This window comes from Camarhynchus parvulus, chromosome 4A (assembly GCF_901933205.1).
Source record: "Camarhynchus parvulus chromosome 4A, STF_HiC, whole genome shotgun sequence".
In the NCBI taxonomy this organism is placed as follows: Eukaryota; Metazoa; Chordata; class Aves; order Passeriformes; family Thraupidae; genus Camarhynchus; species Camarhynchus parvulus.
The window spans coordinates 4,013,358-4,038,204 of record NC_044600.1 but is presented as its reverse complement, the minus strand read 5'-3'; the positions used below and the strand labels follow the sequence as shown (position 1 = coordinate 4,038,204).

Below are 24,847 nucleotides of genomic sequence, written 5' to 3'. Positions count from 1 at the left end.
CAATCAATGTAGTGTAAAGTCATACCTCCAACATGTTCATCATTCCATCAGATCTCAAATCAAACCTGAGCCATTTCCAAACTTGGCTTCACATGGACACAGAGCAGTCAGACATAAACTGATAGAAACTTGATAACCAGATACTCATATTGGCAATTACAGGTGTCCTCGTGCTGGAAGCAGCCAAGAGAATCCTCAGGAAACCCCAGCTAAAAGTGAATTGGTTTGCTTTGAAAAAAAGTTGAAAGAAAACACAGGACCATGCACTTGCAAGCAAACCTTTAATTTTCATCAAGAGATTCTCTTGTAAACACAGATGAGAGATTCAACTATGACCCCTGTTTTTGAGAGACAGGGATAGGTCCCTCCAGGACCCTCCCTTTACAGATCTGCAGATGTTAAATAAAATCATACACTCATGCTTCCCAATACACAGAGAAATTACAGCTAAATGAAGAGGCAGCCTGCTTATTAATAGATATATTTATATATAAATAACTGCTCAATCACAAGCATCCAGAGGTTACAGCTGCTGAACACTGGGAACATTCCAGCCACGTGTTTGTCTGAGCACTCTGGATTATGCACACACAGACACACACACACACCAGTACCTATCCAACACAGGGGGCAAACACTAACCCTGAAATGCAGACTGGACAGGGGGCACGATGCAGGACAAAGAGAACAGTATCAGTTATGCTGTAAAAAAATAAATAAATTCCCCTTTCTGGCCTGGAGCCAGGCTCAGGGCAGGCACAGGCACCACAGGACTGTACAGAAGCCTGGCTGTGGCATGGCCAGGCAGAGCTCAATGTTCAGGACTCGATGGCATTTTTTATTTACTTACAGTATTTAAGCACTCCTGGAACTGGCTCTACCTTCATGAAGAAGTTTAAACCCCAACTCATCAACTCTAGAGATACTACTGATCTACTGGGTGTGCATTTTAAAGTAAATCTTTAAGTACATGAGAAGTACTTTTCAGATCTGATTTCAAGCATGGTTCAGAAGAAGTGCAAGTTTAACATGGTCATTTACAGCAGCTTTCTCATTTTGTAGCTTTTTCATACAAACTAGGTTTATAAATAGTTCCATACATTTTATTGTATAAATGCTTCATGGTTTATCATTACAAAATGCATAGTTTACAGCTATCACACTAATTTTAATCTATTAACTGGGATCAATACAAACCTTTGGAATTATCAGTTGAATTTTTTCTCCACCACAAACCCCCCTCAGCTGATGGTCATTTAAACTTCTCAGAACCTAAACTTCAAAAAGTAACTATTGGCTTACTAAAGGCCAAAACAGTGCAACAAATCCAGGGAGAATAAGAACAGGAATGCTCCATTTATGACTGAACTTTGCTGGGAAATCTGGCATTAAGTTCAAATTCTGCCATTTTCCTGACTCCAGTAAATGAAGTCACTAGAGAAAATGTGTCATCTGTTAGGTCTTACTAAAAAAACTGAATGTAAAATAGTTCCATGTGAGGAACATCTTCTGGATTATACTTCCTACTTGATTATGGGGTCAGTTTCAAAACCATACAATAAAGCCACTGCAGAACTGTCAATATTATTGCCTTTAAATTCCATTCATAAGGCCACTGTGAAGGACAGATGGTGAGCCTCACCTTCAGCTGTTTAATTAGCAGAGATCCAAGGATTTTTAGTAGAAATAATTTTCTAACTGGCAAACAAACTTGCACTTTTTTCTTTTCGCTTAGTTTTGACTTCCTCTTTAAAAGATTGAGGATTCTTTCCAAAATGTAAAACAAAACCAAATCATCTCAATAAATCATGAACCCTATTTTAGCACTTTCAATTCAGATGCTTCATTCTGTATTTTTGTTTAGCTACAAAACCCACTGGATCTGGTGGACCTGTGACTGTTTAGAAATGTCTCAGCTATCAATGAAACAACTTTAAAAAATGATCCAAGCTAAGGAAAGTAAGGCAATGGCAAATAACATATTTCTGGGGGTTTTAAACCTTTTTTTCTTACCCTTCCTCCCTTATGTCCTAGTTTGGGTCCACCTACTCTTCTCCTAAGAAAACACTGTTCATTCATTCATTCATTCATTCATTCATTCATTCATTCATTCATTCATTCATTCATTCATTCTTCCTTTGTAACATCAGCACCACCTTCACTACTGCTCTCCTCAGCTGAGGTTTCAGGCTTTGTCTCTGGTGAATTATTCAATCCAGACTCTTCTGGCTCAATCTCATCTTCATCATAAATAATATCTTCTGGATTTGGTGGTGGGGGGCAAAACTCCTCTGCTGGAAACATTTCTCGGAAAATAGTCTCAGCCTATTCAGGAAAAAGAAGAATAACATAAACTTTACCTTGAAATGTAACAGCCTGAGGAAATATTTTACAGATATTTAAGATTAACCTGCGTTCTTTCAAATCAATAGTGATTTAGTACTTTGACAGTATTGTAAACACATGGGAAATCCATTCCTTCTGCAGACCTCGAAAGAGAAAAAGCAATTTATCTTTTTACATTGTTCTACTAGGAAGTCACAGCACAGGGCTTTGTAAAAAATGCTGGTCATTCTGTGCTGCATTGAGAACAAGAAAGAGGATTTTTCTGGAAGCAAACTGATCTTCTGCACTATAAAACCATCCCTAGCTGCAGTCCAAGGCAAAGCATGGGAAAGATCTTGGCTCTTTCCAGAGAGAGGGATCCATTTCAAAGGAAACCCAGGGAACTGTACACATGAATAATCCATATCATGGCTAGATGGGTTTCCTTCTTAGATTAAAAACTGCAAAAAAAATTCTATTTCCCCTTTTCTGAACAGCTTAAACATTGCCCAGCTGAGAACTACTCTTATCCAGTGGAACATTACCACTGAAAATACATCCCCATATATTTGTGGTTCATTTAAAACTCCTGTCTATAATTACAAGGTATTAGACAATAGTTTCTCCAATATTTAGTAGTATCAACTGAGAAATGTGTGTCCAGTTGAACCCAGCATTAAGACACAGGCATGTAAAGCCCTTGCACAGCAACTCCAGTAAGTTGGAGCTGAATAAAACTCAGTTCTGTTCCTGTGTTTCTGCATCCCAACTTGTGGATAAACTGTGGGGACTTTCACAGCAACTTTTACAGGGACCATGACCAAAGTACCAACACCTGATTAACTCTGAAATCCTTCCAGATATAGAAAATAAACAGGTTAAAGGACAAATATTGGCCTGACAGTTTTAGTACATCCTCTCCTGACCATGAAGATGCCTCAGAAGTCTGAAATATGTCAGGGAATATATTACTTTAGCTCCTAATAATTCATGTCAGGTTGCAGCAGTGAAAACAGAAAACTGGAAGCCAGATGCTTTACTAGATCCACACATAGGGAGTTTGAAAAGATCATCAATGGCATCTTCATTTCATTTAGCCTGTCCTCAGGGCAAGTAAATGCAACCATCAGCATTAATTCAGTATCACTCCAGGAACTGAACACAGAATTGCAATAAAACAAGAGGGCAGTAATTTGTAAATGAGGTGTAGATGGAGAGTTGTCTGTAAGAGCTGTGGTCCTGCCTTGCCAATAATGGATCAGCAGTGCAATCACACAGCATGACAAACAGAATTCAGTAATACTGATGGTAATGAAGAAAATAAATCGCAGCAAGTATCACTAAAACACTAATCCCAAAATGATTAGAGAAATCAGATATAATTTCCCAAGCTATCTTTAAGACTAATACACACACTGGTTTTTTTTAAGCTGTTCTGATCCATGAGTTTGCAAATATCTCCTGTTTGGAGATTCCCACCCCATTCCTGGGAGGGTGAGAGTGATTTGGGAGTGGAAGACACACCAACTTAGAGCTATTTCCCTGCTCCTCTTGTCTACAAGGTCCGTGCATGGTGTGACTCCTGCTTCATCTTCAGCCTACTCTTCACTTCGCTCTCACACACCACTTCCAATTATAAACACGGTTACACTGAAATATTTTCCACTTTAACTTTACTTGTGACCATTTGTTTCAAAATTTAAGTCAGGCTCAAAAAAATGCAGCCTCTCCCCATTTTTGTCAAAAGGCAGTGATTTGGCTCTTGATGGTTCCTCCTCAGAGATCTGCTCAGCACCTCCCTCAATGATGGCTAACAGATTGAACATAAAGGCTGAATTACAGCACCAAGAACGCTTAAACAGGGCCTGATTTATCCCATCATTGTTCACTGATAAGAAGAAAACCTCTTAAGGGAAGACAAACCTGAACGTTAAAAATGTTAAAATCAGAAATAAGTTTTAAGTGTATTAAATCAGTTTTTAACATGCCCTGTTTTAAACAACAGTTTGAAAAAATCAAATTTAGAAAGGAACTCATTTACAATTTAAAACTGCTACCATAATAATTGTCTTGCATTATTTTTTGTCTTTACAAGTCTGAGAGGCGAATTATTGCCTTGTAAAGCAAAATGAAGGATACTATTAGCCCTTAATGACACTGTTCTGACCCTGCAGTTCAGGCTATGTCAGCCTTTCCACTTCGAAACCTTATTTTTAAGAGGTTTATGACTTAGTCATAAAAAATCCTGCAACTGGCTAGAAGATGGCATGCACATTGTCTGAACATGGCTATTAAAAACACAGCTTTAAAAATGCCCAGTGACACTTAATGCTCCAAAGCTGTGAAGTGTTCTCCTCTCTGGCAGTGCCCTGACACCACAGGGGCTGCTGGGGCAGATCTGCCCAGGAATTTGTTCCTTCCTTATCCAGGGGATGTGTGAAAGGAAAATTCTTTAATACAGTGATACCAAGGCAAAGAGAAGGAAAACAGAGAGGAAGCCTAATCTACCACATTAGGAATTGTGCTGGGTTTTTCCCCAGTAAGTTTCTGGTTTGGGACTGTGTCCTGCAAGCACTAAACTTCTTTGGTGTTCCTTCCCACTTGAACTGTAGACAGGATTTTCTGGCTTTGGTTTGTACTGTACCTCCTCCTTTACCTCCCAGGTGAAAGACTGTGACTATTTCCTGATGTCTCCATCTACCTAGTTTTATAATTTTGCAGAGTTATCATGTATATGTTTGTATAGAAGAATAACCCAGACTGCATTTGACTTATTTCTTTAGAATGGAAGTTCTGCAACCAAAATCTGCTCTGCCCAACCTGTCTGACAGCACAGTCATTTCCCAAAGCAGAGTCTGGCCCAGAGCAGACATAAACATTGGAGGGTAAGCCAGCATAGGAACTCTTCTCAACTCCTGAGGAATCTCTCATGTTGAAGTAGACTGCCCAGAGGACTCTGGGTTTCTCCAGTTCTTCATTTCCAGTCTCTGAAAAGGAAAAGGAGTATTTGCAGTAATCAGTGTTGTTGTGTGATAAGGAAAACATGTAATCTAGCACACTGGGAATCAAATTTTTATCATGGAATTACTGTAATAAAGCATTTTTTTCTTCAAAAAGCCAATAATTTAACTTCCTGAGATTCTCCTTCATGATTCTTTCCCTTCCTTTCCAAGCACAGCTATGCAGACTCTACTCTCTCTGCACACCCTCCACCACACCAGCAGCAGTTATCATGCCAGCACCCTACCAAGCAGCCTGGTTTAAATTTAACACCTCTCACATGATCTCCTTCACTGGGGATAAACTGCCAGAGCACTGACAGACAGCAAGTCCTGCCTGGGCTCTGCCAGCTCACAGGCACTGCACTCCCCGTGCACAGAGATTTCTGATGTGTTCATACTCTATCTTTGTACAGAGAATCTCTAATTGTGGCAGTGCTGCTAAGTGAAAACAAATGTCTAATTTGTATTTATCTACAATTACTGAGGCTTGTACTGTGCTGCAATACTCATCAAGAATACAGAATTATCACAAACTCAACTTCCTTGCTCACGCTCTGTCCCTCCCTGCTGTACTTGGCACATTCCTGTGATCCCTCTGCACACAGGCAGAAAAACCTCTGGGAAGATGAAGGTCACTTTTTAACAGTGCACAGTGCAATGGAGGAACACACAACACAGAATCTGAGCTTAACAGACACTATTTGTTTGGAATATCTGCTGTCCCCTTTCTTGTATTTTACCTCCTCTAAAGTAAATGAAATGAAGCTTGTAAAAGACCCTGTGAGATTTACTTCTTTCCAAGGAAAAAACTTCTTGATAACTATGGCATTCAAAACAGTATTTTAAAGCAGCTGAATTACAAAAAAGAGATAAATCTGTGCTATTCCTTCAGTGTCTTTTTATAACTGTCAAATAGTTAAAAAAAAATAGGTGCTACCCATACTGAATAGTTTGAAATATAAATTAAATTCATCAGCCTGTGAAAGTCTGAGCCTTAATACAGGGCAAGATGCTCTTTAATATATTTAAAAGTTCACATTGCTCATAAAAGTTACTTCTTCCTCATTTAGGCAGGAAAATGAATGGAGTCCTCTTCTCCAGGTGACTTTGCCTCTTTGACCTGCCATGGCCCAGTGCTCACTTTATCTGGTGATTCATTTTCAATAACTCCAACAGTATTTGTTCTGACATTTTAATTAAAATACGACCACTACCTCATCCTGATGATAAAAAGGCCTATGTGTCAGGGAAAACTGGCTTCTCAGTGCCTCAGTGCACCTGAGGACCCCAATGATCACAGAGTTCCTACAGAAGAATTTCAGTCAGCTTCTAAACAATCTATCATTTCGAACCTGGATCACTTCAAACATGAAGATTAATGCCACCCCTCCCCAAATGATTAGAAGACACTAAGCTGATCTTCTCCTCACCAGGTCTTTGAAACACATGGCACTGTCTTGAAAATTGAAGAGAGAGGTGAAATATTAAAAGGTGAAAATTAGCAGGCTTGAAGTTAACACATCTACAAATGAGAAATGTTTGCAACTCTCCAGTCTAATAAAGTTTTCTATTTACAAATCTAAGTTGTTTTCTAAATATTACAAGCAAACCAATTATGAGTATTATAAAGTACTCCCACATCTTAGTAACTTGCATTTATACCAACAAAACCCCTGTCAGTGGGAGCTGAGCACTGTTTTCTCTCAGAAATGTGATTTATTGCCTTGCAGCATGGGCACACTGTACTTAAACTGCTTCTGCCAGGGTTAGAACACAGCAGCATCTCCCACATGCACATCACCTACTCTGTGAGCATCTCCCACAAATATGGCTCCAGTCACGATCTCAGGATTAAATTTCAAACACTTGTGTGGAATTAGCCCAGGTATTTTAGGAATAATTTCCTTCTGCTCCATCAGCAGCTGTTCTCCTCTGGGGTGTGGAATTGTCCATCTCAAGGCCAAAGTTCATAAAGTAGCCAAGGTTTCCTTGAATTTAGGGCCAAGTAGTTCATTATTGGAAATCTATCTTTGTGATAACAACATAATACACATTTATGCTTCCACTGCTTACAGCAGAATCCAGATAATTTCAATTCAAACAGCAAACAAAAAAAACCACTTGAAGACAAGAGGCTGAGCAAGAACCTAACAATAAGAGGCAAGAACACTCCAAGAAGCTTCCACAATTTCAAAATATTAAATTTCACTAGTGCAACTTTCAAGGATGTGCTGAACAGTAAGTATGTTCCATGGAAAATAGAAAGTGTGACAAATAAAAAGGTCCCAGACACTTATGGTCATGTTCTTGGATACTGGAGTTAAACCACAGCTGAAGCAGTCAGTAACAGCTACTTTAGTAAACTATATTTATGAAAGATAGTATCATCATACCTCATGTGTTTATTTTTACCTTTTTCTGTATTTAGACTGAATAACTTCTGTACAACAGGCTCTAAATCTTCCCTTGCAGTTTTAGTTGATGGACAGGTTAGATGGACTAAATCTGGGAAAAGAGAACACAAACTAATTCCAATCACCAACACACAGATAGATAAACAACATTTACAACTTTTAAAAGGCACAGCAGGCTTTTAGAAATCACAATTCTTCATAAAATCCCTTCCTTTAAGCCAGGGAAGTGCTGTACCATGGACATACAGTGTATGTACAGCACACAGAAATTCTCTGGAAACACCTGAGAATTCTCTAAGTCATTCCCATGATGGACACTATGACTGTGCAATCCTTTGTACAACATTTAATTCATCCACTTCTTAGATGGGAGGAACTATTGCTGAACTATTCCTTTATTTGTTCTGTTTCTCTGCTCAGATACAGAACCAGCTGCTTCACCCCACCTGATTTTCCAGCCATTCATTCATTTAAAAGCCTCACCTTAAAGCTTTTCATACAATCACCTTACTCTGGCTCTTGGAAACTTCTCACCAGAGAAGTCTCCATCAGAGAATCCTGAAGGAATTTAACACTGTGCAAAGTTTCAACTGATCAGTTTTTTCTTAATTACTGCAAATTTCTGATCCATTTAAAAGCAGAGCCCAGCTCTGGTATTATTTTAAACCTAGATGACATTCTTGTCTCTTCTCTCTGAAGCCTGGCTGTGTTTGTTGTCATTATTTTCCAGTACATCACTCAGATCTTGACCCTGGTTCTGTCAGGAACAGAAATTTAACCCTTCATGCTCCTCTACTCTCAGGTTGCACACATACAGTTTCTATTCAAACATTAATATTCATTTTTTTATTCAACCCAGACCAAACCTTCTGTCTGAAGGAATATGTATTAAAATAAGGAAAAGGGTGGTGATAATCAAAGTCTCCCCCTAACCTTAACTGGATGCTTCCAATCCCAAACACTGTAATAAAATCTACTCTTTCCTCAAAAAACCCAGCTATAAATCACTAAAGTTCACATCATTTACTTTCTATAAAATCTTTTTTATTATCTTTAAGGTTATGGTTATGAGTCACAGTCATCAGTATATATTTTGATTATATTTGATTTACTCAGGTATAACTGCATTAGTTACAGTGGTTGCCAACATTTGTCTTCAAGTAATTCTCCCAGCAGGAAGAACGATGAGTTCAGTTCCTGATTTCATCATTACAGTCTCCATTTTTAGGGCAAGTGAAGGAGTTTGGTTCCACTCAAGTGGCAATACAGATGATGTGCCTGTCATTTGTGCACTGTGATCAAAGAGTAGATGTATTTGTATACTTATCTTGAAATAATTGTTCCAAGGAGAAATCAGTCAGGTTAAAACCAATTTACAGATAATGATGTAAAAGTTTTTTAAAAAATTATGAAATATGTCCCATAACTGGAACTCAGCTATGCCTAATATAGAACTTTATTATTTCAATATATGAAGACAAATTTCATTAATGAAGGCAGTACCTTCTCTTCTGAAAGGAAAGGAATTGATGGAGAAAAGTAAATAACAGAAACCTTAATATTTCAGCACCATAAAAATCCTCCTGAAACTAATACTTTAGATCCATGGAACATCAATCTTTCATTAGTTTCACTTCCTGCTGTATATATCTTGTGAACCCTTAATAAAAAGAAATCAGCTATTTAAATGATAAATATTAACAATATGTTTTATAGCACTAAGGTATTAATTAATTAGAAGCCTATATTTTTTTACTATTATTTAGTAAGATATAACTTTGAATGACTTAAGCCTTTACTCTTCTTTCATATGCAAAGAACTTAATTCAACCCTATTTAACAGCAAAATAAATTGGTTATTATTACAGTTACTTCTTGTTAAAAAGAATTAGGTAAGGTAACTTCAAATTCTATTCTAATAAATACCCCAAAAAACATTTTATTGCTCAATTATTTCAAGTTCACATAAAATACCAACAACAGAATCCTTTTAGAAGATGAAAAGCTCCCAAATACATTGTATTTCAGGTATTTCCATTTAATAGTTCAGCTAAGGGAGCCCATTTTCAAAAAAACAAATGACAGAGAACCAGGAAGATCCATGTGCTTTGGATTATTATTTTTATCTCCTGAAGGAGGATTTATTCCTGTGTAAGTGAAAATGAGTCCATGAAGCTTCATGACAGCAGGAAGCCATGGCTCCCCATGTTCTGTGCAGCAGAGGAACAACACCCAGGGATTCTCAGTTGTGTTCCAGAGCTGCCAGAGCCAGAGGGAAAAGCTCCTTTACTTACAGGTGTCCTTCATGCACGTCATGGTGGAGGAGCAGAGCTCGATGGCACGAACGGCTGCCCTGCCCGGCTCCAGGGGAGGCACTGTCAGGATGGACACCTGGAACAGAAACAGAGCCTGAGGGACAGCACAGGGACACCTGGGCACAGAAACAGAGCCTGAGGGACAGCACAGGGACACCTGGAGGGCACAGAAACAGAGCCTGAGGGACAGCACAGGGACACCTGGGCACAGAAACAGAGCCTGAGGGACAGCACAGGGACACCTGGGAACAGAAACAGAGCCTGAGGGACAGCACAGGGACACCTGGGCACAGAAACAGAGCCTGAGGGACAGCACAGGGCCAGGGGGATGTGGCAGGGACAGCACAGGGCCTGGGGGATGTGGCAGGGACAGCACAGGGCCTGGGGGATGTGGCAGCACCACCATCCTCACTACAGCTCAAAAGGAACTGCAATTACAGTTTGGTTTTCTAGTTTACTACGACTGACAAAGCAGATCTAAAGATGCATTTTAAATTGAACAATGAGAACTTCAAACAGCCAAAAGGAATGTTTAAAAAAACCAAAGGAACTTTGAACAAAGTTTAGACAAGATAAATAATTAAGAGAATAGTAAGGGTAATAGTTTATTAAAAAGCAAGCAAAATTAAAATTAAAGACAGCAGCTTAGAAACTCTATTAATTATAGTGTGAACCAAGCAGAAAAAATCCCAAGCGTTGAACTAAACTTAACTAAAATTTGTACTAGCTTTATAGACACTAAAACAAATTAAACAATTACCAGTACAGAGAGCTGATTAAAGATCTTGATTCAAGCACAAACAAAACTGAATTAATGACTTCATTCCTACCAACAACTAAATATTAACACATGAGACAAGTGATACAGAATTGGTGTGTACCTGCTGCTCTGAGTCTGTGTTCAATACAGACTGATCTGTAATGAGCACTGCCCTGGAGATCTGCCTACAATTCAATAAAAGAATAATGTAGCATTAATAATATTATAAATTCAATAATACAAAATGAAAACAAATATGTAAAAATATCAATTTAGAATCATAGTTTTGGTAATACCAGGGCCATGTCACTATCTAACCCTCATTACTATGAGTCTTAGTGGGATATTTTGCCTGTTGCTGAAGCAGAAACACACCTGGGACACCAATGTAGTACTTTCAATGACCAAAACAGGTGATGAATAAATGACTCAGTGCAGTTGTATCAAACAGCCTCCTTCTGCTTTTTAAAAAATTCTTTTGCCTATTTGCTCAGGACTAGCAGCAGCACATGAAGGCCTTGTGCTGCTGCACAGAGTCCAGGAGCCTTGGGATGAAGGGGAAATGCAGCAGGGGGAAGCTCACTGCTCCCTGCACTTTGTGCTCCTGCAGTGCCAGGGTTATCCTGCTCTGCTGATCCTCCCCTGCCCTGCTCTGACACAGGCAGGACATGCCCAGGGCTTCTGCAGCAAAAAGCAAATCACAGAAATCGAGGAAGTTTAGGACTTGTCTAAAGCTGAACAAATTTAAAGCAGGGAGAGCAACTGGCACCTTCACCTTCCAAACACATTTTAGCAAATATGAAATTCCCAACACATTTAGAGCTCTTGGATTTTTTATATGGAAAGGGGAATCTGATTTCAATCAACTGAAGAAAACCTGACTATGGAAAGTACACAGTATATCCTCCAGTTAACAGAGAAATACTTTGCTCAATACTGAACCACAAAAATAAAGGAGTGGACAAGAGGCTCCTCAGTTTAACTTGCAGGGTACTTTACACACCATTATTTAAAGAAATTGTGTTTTTTGTTTTACCACATACCTGTAACACACATTTGTGCATGTGCTCTCTGAGAGGTAACTGTCTTCCACAATAAAATAGTTGGCACTTATTCTTTGTCCAAAGTGATCCACAATAGCTTTGCACCTATTTAAAAAAAAAAAACAAACCACAGTAAGAAATTTTGATTAAAGGTAACAAAAGCATGCATATGTTGTTAAAATTGACTTATACAACACAATATTTGTATCTTTCATTAAATTTATTGTATTTCTTGAACATGTGAACCCCTAAACCAATTCAACTGATCACCAAATCCTAGACTGACACATTCCACCTGGTGTACATGCATTTACACATGCAAAGCCAATATAGATAATGACATCCCAACTTGATTCAATTGATCACTTTTTACAGAAAATATAAGCTTACAGCACTGGCATTTAGCTCTATATTTCTAACTTCATAATATGTAAAAATAAATCTGTGAATTATTTTGGAGTGGGGCTTCTTTCTCAGAAAGACACCTTCACCAAAACCAAGTTTGTTTTGACAATAATATTTGGCAAATTAAATAGCAAATTAACTTGGGAGATTCGGGAAAGCTCCCTGACAAATGAGTGCATCAGACTGTTCCAAGAGTGAGTTGCTCTAAGACTAAATACACCCTTCATCTCTAAGTGACACACAAAGGGATTAACCGAGTCCTGGTGTTGTAAGAACAACACAAATGTTCTCCACAGAACAAGGACAGAAATAGAAGTGGGACAGAAATGCAAACCACAGAAATGAACCCATTCAGTGAGCTCAAATGAGAACACAAATTTCAGATTTTAAGGGGGAAAATTCTCTGTGAAAGAACAAACTTCACTTATATATGAAGTTACATCATATATATGAGACAAAGAAAAAGGAGGCTGCACACAGATACTCAGTAAAGCCACCTCTGCTGCTGATTCTATATCCATGATCTGTGCTCTCTTCTACACTATCAGAACATTTATTGCATAAATAAATAAAGCAAATTAACTTTACTGAACTTTTTCTGAACATGAAAATTACCTTTTTTTAAATTAAACTTTCTGAATAACTTTATCAGTGTTTCAACAATTTAACACACAGTGACTTAATTCACTTAAAGCAGTGAATTTTCTCACACACACTTACACATGTGTGCATGCACAGGGAAAATCCAAAGGAACACAATGCCTGAGCCAGAGATCATGTGCAGATTTACCTTTTTATCATAGCGCAACATTATCTGTGGAATATCTGCAAGTTACACCTTAGGAATCAACAACATTTCTGTAACTTAAAGCTATTTGTCAGCTTCTGTGATTATAATGATCTACAAACCCAAATCTAAATAAGTAACAGCAATCAGCTCCACCAGCTCTGGTAAACCAGTTGTTCCTATAACCTGAGATGAGAATTGAAAAAAGGTGACACACAGTCCTCATCTGTAAATGTAAGAGGTTTATGACTATTAAACATGTTTTAGTAACACTAACTTCTAATGCTGACCTCCCAGGCATCTGGTCCCTACATATATTCCTATTTTCAAATTCAACAGGTACCTGACAACAGTACAAGCACTGTTTGATGTCCAACATTCTTCAGTTTCAAATCCTATCCAACGTATGTTTCACTTGCAACTTTAACAAGTTTTTCCTAACTGTTAATCCCAGTGATTTAATCCCGGAGCTCTCATTTGAATACTGCAAATAAACAAGGAAGTCGAGCTGCTGAAGCTCATTTCTAATTATAACCTTTCTTATTGTTTATGAAACAATTTCCCCACCACCCCCCAAACATTCTGAAAGGGGAAAGGTTGATTAAATGTCATGTTGCATCACTCAAAGCCAGCAAAAGCAACAACACATTTCATTTTCCTGCTAAGTGTTGTTTCCTCTCCTTTGTTCAGGAATAGCAGCAGGTCATATGTGTGATAAGATTTTAAACTGAGAGAGAGAGAGCTTTTCATTTCAGTCCCACTTTACTTCAAAGGGTGATGCTGAGAAAATTTCTTTCAAGTAGTGCTTCCACATGCAGCAAACACTCCTGCACTGACATTATCAGGTCTCTGTCATCTGATCTGTGTTGCGACAATGAATCACAGCCAACCCTCCATTGACCTTCTTTCAATGTGTCTGGATAAAAGGATGAAAATTAGAATCCATCTCCTTGCAGTGCCACGAGTTATAAATGTACTTTATAGGGCTCATTATCCAAACTAATGGACTAAGGGCGACATCCTTGAAATGGACTCAGCAGCACTGACAAAGCCAGGCTGCAGTATTTCAGCAGATATGTAAATTACTGGCTGTTTGCTCTGTCTTTTCATCACAGATGTATAAATGGCCATTTATCACATCTCTTCCATTTTGAGACAGAATTATGCAATTGGAAACATATGTGAAACATGATCAATATAAAATGCCCACCATTATGATGAAATTTTACATGTATCCAAAAAAGTGACACACCATAAACACAGAAAAACAACATTATCATACATTAAATGTGTTTTTTTTCCTTAGCCTCAGAAACACAATGTGGTTTTTATTTCCTAACAGAGCATCACAGAACTCAGGATGTTCTACAAACTTATTAAAACAGCAGATCTTGTACCATACATAAAAACCAGATATTTTCAAGTGCATTACTAAAACCTTAAAATAGGGATGTCTAAAATTCCTGTTCTTTCACCCCATCTTGACTGAATCTTATTTTCAAAAAGTATAAAAAGACCTACAGAAAAAGGTTAAAAATAATTGTAGAGCTGGGTATGAAATCTACTGTTCTCTGTATATACAGGCATGGGTAAGAAAATGTGAAAAAGCAATGCTAGCCACGTCTAGAAAAATGCTGGAATAAACTTTGGTGATATTCTGAGACTTTTAATTAAACTCTTAACAAAAAATTTTAGAAGAAAATCAAGGCTGTAGCTAGAAGTATGCATTTTCCTTATGTGTACTAAACCAGGAATATTAAAAATAGAGAAAAAATCGCTGCCTTAAGGCATGGATGCAGCCTGGAGAGCTGTGAAAGGAGCTATAAAGTGGTAATGACCACTGCACAATGCATTTCTGCAGTGCTGAGTGAGCCATCTGTAACCTGGGGAAGCTGCCTCTGCAAGCACACAGCCAGCTGCACTGACAACCAGATATGAATTTGCCTCTTACCAATTACTATTAATGGTCTGTTGACTCAAAAGCTCAGTAACTCATAAATAGCCTCATTAACAACTTGATAGCTGATTTTTATTAGGCAAAACACTGAAGCCCAAAGTCAAGAGGAAATACAAGCTGGTGCAGGGGGGGGAATACACAGTGAGGAAGGAGATAACAGCAAGAACAAAACAGAAGATAAAGGAAAAGGATATCTTGGATGTGTTGTGCTTCTTCATATTCACTATCAGATAATGGTATTATTAAAAGCTCAATGTTTTTGGAGTAATGAAAGTCTGGTAAAATCTTTAGAAGTATTTCAATAATTCTGCTCCTCAAAAATCTATCATTCTAACATGGCACAAGTGAACCCCAAAAACAGCCTAAAAAAAGACACTTGTGCTATTTTTTTAAAACTGTATTCAAAACTAAGTCAGGTTAATGGAAAAGCAGCACTCCAGCTCTTCTGCAACACACATAACCTTGCAAAAAACATTGATTTCAAAGGTCTTCAGGATGTGCAGAAGAAGCTGGAAACTGGGGCAAGCAGTGCCGCTGACCAGTTAAGACCTGTACAGAGTAGGGTTTGGAAGTTGCTTCCAACTAAAAGCTTTGTCCCCCTGCAGGAGCAATTTAAGTATTTAAAAATTATTGGAATAAACAACTTCCTACAGCAGCAGTTCAAATATCAGTGTTAAAATAAATGACTGCTCCCGAAAGGGGCACAGTTTAATTTGCATATGAATTGTGCATTTGGAAGAACACACCTGATAAAACACATTTACACCTCAAAGTCTACAACTGTGCAGTGAGCTCCAGAATCTTCAGGAACTGGCAGAAAGGTAAAATCTGGAGTTTATCCAGTTTCAGGGAAAACAGCTACTACTTGACCATGTTGTGGCAAATGCAGCTACAAGGACTGTGCTCCAGGAATTGCAGAGGAGCTGGGAAATAAACTCAAACCCCCTCATTTAACTACTCATTCTCCTAACACATTGGTACTACATCATTTCTAAATTAATTCTCTAAATTTTCTACAAAACATCTTGAAATTTTCAATTATAGACACTAAGCTGCAAACAGAGTCTTCAGGACAGCGAAAGTCTGCAGTTAGACTAATACCTGATAAAATGTGTATAACAGAAATATGGCAATTTACAGAGGTGTGAAAAATGCCACTACGGAAAAAACTCTGCGTTGATTTTTCTTAGCTCAACTTTAAACCTGCCTACAGGCCTGATATTGTTGTAAAAGAATTTATTCTGGAATAAGAGGGCAGCATAGTTTATGACAAAAATCTACCTAAAAACTCATTAAAGTCTTTTCTCTTGGAGTGACATGCATTATCAGCAAAGATTAATCTGATGAGTCTTTAGGTGAGCTCCATTTTTAAAAATGCAATAACAGAGGGCTTTGTTGTCATCTGATGAAAATCAATTAGAGTAGGTAAGGCCACAAGGAAAACTAACATCACTCATCACCAGCCCCCCGGCAGCTGAAATGATTTGTCTTCCAAGCTTGGGTGATCAGGAGCTGTAGTAATATCACAGGGAAATTAATTTAGTTTCTATATTCTAGACCCACTTTCCTTGTTCTGGAGGACCTATACACAAATTACTTTTAATCAAGGTTGATGTGTTATTAATACCAAGGAGGATCTCAGAAGAATCATTTTTTTTTCAATAGACTTGAGACATTTTTCACCTGTGTTTTGTGTATAAACAGAAGTTCCTGGTGCCCCTTACCGGCCCGAAGCTCTGTCCAGCACCAGGCAGCGCACGGCGTGACGGAGGCAGTAGATCCCCCCAAACACAGCACACAGCCTGCAACAGGGAAACAGAGGTAATTAGTGCAGCTCTGATAATTGCAATCAGTCTGAGTGGTCAGCAAGGCAAAGCTCTGAGGTGTTGGTAACACTGATTTATTGACAGAAGCAAGATGTGGAGCTGTTGGAGTGCAGGGGAGGTCACAGAGTTATCACAGGGTTGGAGCCAGGCTGGCAGAGCTGGGGGTGCTCACCTGGAGAGGAGAAGGCTCCAGTCACAGCTCAGAGCCCCTGGCAGGGCCTGAAGGGCTCCAGGGGAGCTGGAGAGGGACTGGGGACAAGGGGAACAGCCTTAAACTGAAGGAGGGTAGGCTTAGATTGGCTATATGGAGGACATCCCCCTGTGAGGGTGGGCAGGCCCTGACACAGGTGCCCAGAGCAGCTGTGGCTGCCCTGGATCCCTGGAAGTGCCCAAGGCCAGGCTGGACAGGGCTTGGAGCAACCTGGGACAGTGGAAGGTGTCCCTGCCCATGCCAGGGGTGATACTGGATGAGCTTTAAGGTCTCTTTCAACCCAAAGCAGCCTCTGATTCTGTGATTTTGAAGTGAAAGCATTTTGATTTATGTTCACAGATGACAAACTTGAAAACTTTCACTTTGCAAACCTGACTTCCAAAAATGGCATTATTTCGTCATTCCAATGTCAGATGAGGCAGCTCTAAGCCAGTCCCAAAACCCCTCTGACCTGCAGGACTGGGGCAGCCCAAGGAACTGCCAGCACCACCAAGTACCATAGGACACCTGGAATACCCAGTTCCCAAAAAATACCCCTGCTCCTCATGGAAAACCAGAGATACATCCCAAAAATCCCAGCCTTGGCTGTTTGGAGGTTGTTGAAGATGCCACAAAAGTTTATTATCTCTAATGCTGCAATCCACAGCCTCCTGCCTGACACAGAGCTATCAGCATCTTTCAAACCAACTCAGAGGAGTTGATTTCATATCTTGCATATAAGAATAGCACTATTAACTTAACTAGAACTGGATTCCTTAGTTAAAAACATTAATTACAGTTTTCCTTCAACCACAGCCAGGAGGTTTTGATATATGCACTTTATTTTACCAGCATGCTTTGAAAGAACTTTGCTGCTTGGCCGCACAAAAATGTGAATTATTTCTTTCCAAGAGTAGCCTGCTATCCAGGGGATGAGGGCATGACCAGTTTTCATAGGCCAGCAGAAAAGTTTTTTTTTTAAATGAAAATGGAAAGGAATTTTGATTGTGTTGCTGAACAATCACAAACAGCCAAAACACCTATTAGAACAGCCTAGCATGAAAAATGACACAGCTAGGAAGGACTTGCCAAAATTATTTAAATACAGAAACTGAAATATTAAACTAAATGGCACCCCAATAATTTATGACAAAGTAGAATCATTGTGCTGGCATTACTTTCATACAATGGGCTATTCAAGATGATTTGACTGCACTTGAAGTACAAGGCAACTCTTTGATACCATTAACCCTAAATGACAGACATTTAAACTGATATTACTCTAATTAACTGGCGACTGCCTCCACCAATAATTCAAGTTTTGCTGAAAGATAGCAACAACACTGTACTCGGCTTCAACTTTGCCCTGCTGACATCAAATCATATTACAGCTAAATTAACAGTTGTGAAAATTTTTGGCCTGGTAGCCTTCCATCATACACAGCCTTTAAATGCCATTTCAGACCCCATCAAGGCAGAAATCAGCAGTTGCAATTTTTAATACAGCTGTGAAACAATATGACATATTAAAAGCTGCATTTTTGACAGCATATTCGCAGTGATTTATGAGTTTGTATATAATTTGATTATTCTATTAATTTTACTGATTACTGATTCAGCTAATACAGTGAAGGTCACTTACAAAATAAATCTTCATTACATTTCACAGAAAGTAACTGCCTCCAACTAGTTGTTTTCTTTAATTAAACACTAATGTAACAAGAGAGAAAATAGGCTTCAGGGTTGCTGCATCTGTTGATACAAGAGGAGTTTACTGCTTTGATGTAATGCTCTGTGATATTAATTGAACAAAAATAGAATGTCTCTCCATTTGACATCTCGATTTCCAACACTGAGATACCACAAAAACACTCACATTACAGACTTAGCCTTAGTTCACTCTGGAAGAATTTTAAAAGTGTATCAAATAATTTTACACCAAATTCTAGTTTTTATTTCTAGCACGTAATTTGTCTTCTGCTTTCTAAATGCACATTGTGATTAATTTAAAAATTGACTAATTTTTAACTGTGCATTTTTTCTATAGTAAAAACTACTTGCTTCTCTCCTTAAAGCTGAATACTCCATGTACAGCACTGCAAGCTTTGGAGAAAGATCAAAGAAAAACATGGCAAGTGCTGAGATAATGAATTGTCCTCTTTCAATTTATTTTTACACACAGAGCAAGCTGTGACCTGGTTCTTATGTTAAATTCTGTTTCCTGAAAGACCCCTAGAATATCAGCCTTTCCTCCAGTGTTGCTGTGTTCCAAAAACATTAACAAGTAGAGTTGAGACAAATCAAATAAATAAAACAGCTACAGCTACAAAAAATGGTGGTTAATCTTCCCAACACATGGTTCCCATACCAAAGGCAAAACTCAGTGTGTGCATCCACCTGGCTAACACCAAAAATCCACCCCACCAAAAAAAAGCACCCAAAAGCTAATGAAGGAAATAATCAATGTCATCCTGAACTGTCCTGGCATTTGGAGGGCTATGGAAAGGAAAATATGTGACAGAAGTGCTTAGGGAAGCAGATAAAGAGTCAAATATTTTGACTTTTTCCTGCAGGCTGTGTTCATTATTCCTGTGAAATTTAAAAAGGTCCTCTAAGATTAGAGAAGCAGCCTATGCTCTAAATCCATCAGCAACAGGACAATTCTACACCAATCACAAAGTTCCTGCACTTCCCCACCAGCACTCAGCTCACTCACAGAGAGTGCTTTGAGCCTGTAGCCCAAGGTAAGAGGATTTCTTTCCCCAGATTTCCCTCTCCTTCTGGAAACCAGGCTGGGACTGGGAAATGCTGCAGGAAGAGGAGCTGGAATGGCAGAGCTGGGGTACCAAATTTATCTTTAAAACTAAGAACTTGCTCCTTTTAATTGTATGGAACTAAGACTGCATATACAGAAATATCCATTCACATCCTGTGAAACATTCTGGCAGTGAACACTGCCAGTAAAACAGACAAGATATAAACTGCTGGGCTTGGTTTGGTTTAGAGCACAAAGCTCCAGCTACTTATCGCTGACCCTAAACAGACCCTCTGTGCACTTCTCTCCATAATTACAAAATAGGGGTAATTTCAGTCTCTTTCATCATCAGAGTCTGGCAAGGGCTGGTATTTATTGTTCATGGATTCTGAATGACCACACTGCACTTCAGTATTTCAGAAGTACAACTATTTCAGGAGTTTTAACATTTGAGTTCCTATTCTGTGATGTACAAGTTTTGGGGTTTGGAAAGTCACTGCTGCCTTTTACAGACCCAAGATTTCATTTCCCAAATTCAAACGTTAGAAGATAATGCAATAAAAATCTTAATTTCATCAGATATTTCTATGTTCCTATACTTCAGCCTTGCTTTGTGCCAGTGTAGATTTCTTAGGATGTTTCTAAAGCTGAGGAAATTCTGTTGACAGAAAAAGACCATGTTTAATTTGTCTTTGCATTTCAGCTAGTAATTAGCAATTTAAACAACTGCAGCAGCTTATTGCTGATAAAAGTGCCATGTTACTGATGACTCCTGTCACAATATAAAAGTACTGTTTATTAAAATTAACCACATTATCAACCTCATTTTTTCAAGGATATTGCAATTAACACTACTTTTTAGTGAATCAAGGTTAAGAGTCATTCTCTGGGATTCTAAACTCAAGAAACAGATGATTTCTATGAAGGTTAGGTGAGAAACCATCAGGCAATGTGTTTAAGAGGCCTAGAAATTATGGTTAAAGCACTGTGGCAACTGTAGGAAATTGCCACAGAGCTGGAGAGGGGAAAAAGAAAAAGGAAACAGAAGAGTCCAGTTGTTTCTGTGCTGCTGTGAGGGCAGGGAAGTGCAGAGGCACTCCCAAGGCTCCTCTCTGGGGAGGTGGAAGGACCTGGCTCTAAATGCCATGGGCCTTGCTGGAGAAGCAGCTGCTCTGCACCCAAGGTCATCCAGCTGCAATTACACAACAGCTCTGCCCTCCCAGAGAGGCTGGGGAGAGCAGGACTGCAGGGCAAGGCACTAGGAGCAGTCACTAAACATTAGCTCCTCTATAAAACCCATTTCTGTGTTCTCTGCCTCCAGAAAAGACAGAAAAATTCCAGCTCTCTTAACCCTCAATGAAATTCAAGGGCTATTTTACTAATTCTGTCATGTTTAGGAAGCTACCTTTCTCTGTCTTCTGGTTTAATGAGAAAGGACTCTGCTAAATGCAATTTGCCTCCTCATCTCAGATTTGCTCCAGTAATAAACAATCCTGTCATTTCCATAGCTCTCCTGATAATGCTGCAAATATTCACATGTCTGAGTCAGAACTCTCAGGAAGACCCTGTAAGGCACAAGCTGCACATCCCCACACAACCAGGGAGGAATTTCCTTGCTAAGGGACTGGTAAGAGGTAATACCAAATAATACACTAAGATACATTTCTCTCCTATTATCACCATTACCCTAATTATTAAACCCTGAAAAAGTCATGTCACAATAGCATTTGTATTTTGTGCTTTTAGGTTCCAAATAGGTTTTTAAAATGAACCAAGATGATCAAGAATGAGAGTAGGACACTAAGTCTGACCCCTCAATACAATTTCTTGACTGAAAACTTTTCCCTGCCTTGTTAGGGATGGGAAATCAATACACTTTGACAGCATCCACATGATTGAGAGCATCCCATGTGATAGATTCCAATGGCTGAAGGCCTTCACCAGGTATAAACTCCTGCAGAACACAATTTCTAGTCAGAAATAACAAGGAGCAGAACAGCTCTCATGTTTGCAAGTAATTTTTTAAACAAAGAATTGACAAACACTCAGAAGATAGAATCTAAAATGGGAAGGTATTCTCTAAGTTTCATCCACTTAATGCATTTTACAACAAAGGTTATTTCCAAATTAAAAGTCTTTCCCTGTCAAATTCTGAGAAATACTGTGGGCAAGGACACAAAAGCATTCCACAGCTGTATTAACGACAAGGCTCACTGATCTGTGAATAACCTGAAAAAAATGAAGATTATTGAGTTACTTTACCAATCTATCCATCCATCACTAGTGAACAGGTCTCAGAATGATGGATTATCTCACTTCCCTCATGTTTATCCCAAGAAAGAGTTTCTCCTTAGAGGGAAAAACAAACAACTGATCCTACAAACAATCCTGCTAACTCTGCTTGCCCATTTTGCATTCATCTGCCAACAAAGTGAGAAGAAATATATCAAGTTTGTCTTTAAAGGCTAAACAACATTTGAAGTTTTATTATTTCCCTGAAATGCAAGTGAAAACAATTAAGAGGAAAGCAGCACTGCAGTTATTGGTACTATTCAGTATTTTAGTACAACCCAAGGAATAGTGATAAGTTGTCAGTAATTCCAATTACATGTTCTGGTCCAAAGAAATGGAATAATTATAAGTGATAAGAGATAGATAAATATGAAAATTAGGTATTTTGAAATGGAGGACTGAACTCATATCTCACTATGATTTTTAAATCACCTGTGACTGTTTCATATGTGCTGACACTCAAATCTGTCACACCTGATTGTTACCAGGAATTCACATTGATTGAATTTCTCATTAATTTCTCATTAATATGCTAAATCATACAATTTACACACAGAAAAGTTCTGCATGTTGCTAACATGCAGAGATATAATACTTATGTATAAATTTAGCTGAAAAACATGGTGTGCCCAATTTTTAATAAATTATTGCAGTCAGGTTTTCTGAAGTCCAGTCTTGATTTCAGACCACTAAAACCTTCCCAGATTGTAACAGGGACATAATTGGGAATTTTAAAGGACCTGAGACTACCCCAGAAGCTCTGACATCTGTAGCAGGTAATAGTGCACATGTAAAGGTAAAACTGATTATTCATTTTTAAATATATACAGGAACCCTCAGAATCAATCACACTATCCATCTTATCTCAGCCTGGCCTCTTAATCTTCCTGTAAATATGGGCACTGAAAGAGATGGAACTGTCTTAATCAGATCTTTCCTCCATCACTAAATTACTGCTGTCACTGTCACGGAGACAGAAATTACAATTTCAGCCAGAATCTGTAGGAACTCCTACAAAGGGTGACACTGCCCACCAAATACACAATGGGAAAGCTCCAGGTCTGTTTATAGGAATGCACATCATGAACCAACTGCCCATAACAGTCAGGGACTCGCCAACTCCTCTGGCCAAGCAGCCAAGGATATTCCAGCACCTACTGATATCTGTCAGCTTTTGGATAATTCTTAACAAAGACACAAGAGACACAACGTGTCCCTGTAGGACCTTTGTGACATGACACAGGGGACAGTCACCAATTCCCTCTGAAAGTTCACATGGAAAAAACTACTGCTTCTCAGAAAGTCAATTCCATTTGAATGTCCATATTTGCATGGGTCCAGAGGAAAAAATCTGAAAACCAACTGAAGAGAAACTTTGCCTGCTCTGCCCCAAATTCAGCGTGTTCACAAAGCAAACACAGCAGCAGATGTAAAAGCTTGTTTGGGTTTTCCTCAAGAATGAGATATTATATTCACTTGTACTTAACATCAGAGTATTGCCACATCATTAGAAAGGAAGAGTCAGAACAGTTTTGTACCGAGAAGGAAGTAAAGGAAGCTGTTAAGGGCCAGTAAAGTTTTGCTTTTTTTGTCAGCTCAGGAGAGCAGGAGGCTCCCAAGGACCTTCCTTGTTCCACGACTCCAACTGATGGAGACAGAAACCTCCCATCTGTACCTCACCATATTGGGATGTACATTACAGTGATATAAAAGTTTAATTTTCTCTCCTAAACCATCCCTGCTTAAACCAATAAAGAAGGAAGAGCGCTTCTGCTCACTTGAGTGTCGTCAGCAGTTCCAAAAGGTTGTGGTGTTTATGCAGAATTCATTTGGGATGCAAGGATGTGACTTACAAATGTCTTTGACTCATTCCCATCAATATGCATGTGTGCCATTTATAACAGTAGCCTTGATGAGAACACACAGTGTAACTGGCTGCAAGAAACGCTTAAGAGGTTTACATTAAAGCAGAATATAGAACAGTGGTTAGAAATCACAGGCCAGGTGACACCTTCCCCTGATAAGCTGGTGATAAAAGCTGTAGGCTGTGATCTATAGGCTCTGGCGTTGCCTCTTTACTCCACAGCCCCAGCAGCATTCTTCACATATGGCTCACTTTGAGCAAGACACAATCCTGAGGGCAGAACACCTTTAAAAATTGTGATTAATCTCAAAAAATATTATGGTTGCCTCCTAAATTGTTCACTTAAAAAAGAAAAGACATTTTTTAAAAAAGTTTTGTATTAGAATGTTTGCAATACAAGCCTTTTAGAAGTGTAATTACTTTTTGGTTTGACGGATTAATTGGCTTCATCTATTGAAATACCTTCTTTGTTGTAGAACTTATACATTTTAGCAAAAAAAAAAAAAACCTAAAATGCAGCAACCAGTGATCTGAAATAGAAAGTTCAGGCCATCTGAAGAACTCCTGTCATCACAGAATGATTTTCTGATAAGAATATTTATAATACTTCTAGACACCTCTACTGCTAACTTGAAATATACTGCTGTTACAGATCAGAAAACTGCATGTGCTGGTTTTTAAATAAAAAAATTAAGCCAAAGGAATTTTGAGAATGCAAGAAAAATTACATGGATAAGAATCTACAGAGAAAAAAACAAGCAAGTAAAATTTATATTTTCATTATTAAATTTATTTTTTTCTCCAGGTATCTGAAGCCAAGGAAGGTTGAACTGCCAAAACTGTACTACTTCAATGGCTCTGATAAAATTGTGATTTATTAATCTCTGGTCACATACAGATACCTGGCCTCAC

The 24,847-nt window shown here is 38.6% G+C and overlaps 1 protein-coding gene across 1 annotated transcript in view; it reads right to left on the bottom strand.

Annotated features, from left to right (window-relative positions):
- Nucleotides 1-267: 267 nt before the first annotated feature.
- Nucleotides 268-24,847, bottom strand: part of CHM (CHM Rab escort protein) — a 51,143-nt gene continuing 26,563 nt past the window's right edge. Inside the window, exons 9-15 of the mRNA XM_030967472.1 lie at nucleotides 16,733-16,810; nucleotides 11,860-11,964; nucleotides 10,938-11,001; nucleotides 10,036-10,132; nucleotides 7,740-7,832; nucleotides 5,146-5,312; nucleotides 268-2,325 (exon numbers count right to left, since the gene is read on the bottom strand). Of these exons, the coding sequence (XP_030823332.1) occupies nucleotides 2,128-2,325; nucleotides 5,146-5,312; nucleotides 7,740-7,832; nucleotides 10,036-10,132; nucleotides 10,938-11,001; nucleotides 11,860-11,964; nucleotides 16,733-16,810 (802 nt within the window). The 3' untranslated portion in view covers nucleotides 268-2,127. The remainder of the gene's footprint in view (nucleotides 2,326-5,145; nucleotides 5,313-7,739; nucleotides 7,833-10,035; nucleotides 10,133-10,937; nucleotides 11,002-11,859; nucleotides 11,965-16,732; nucleotides 16,811-24,847) is intronic.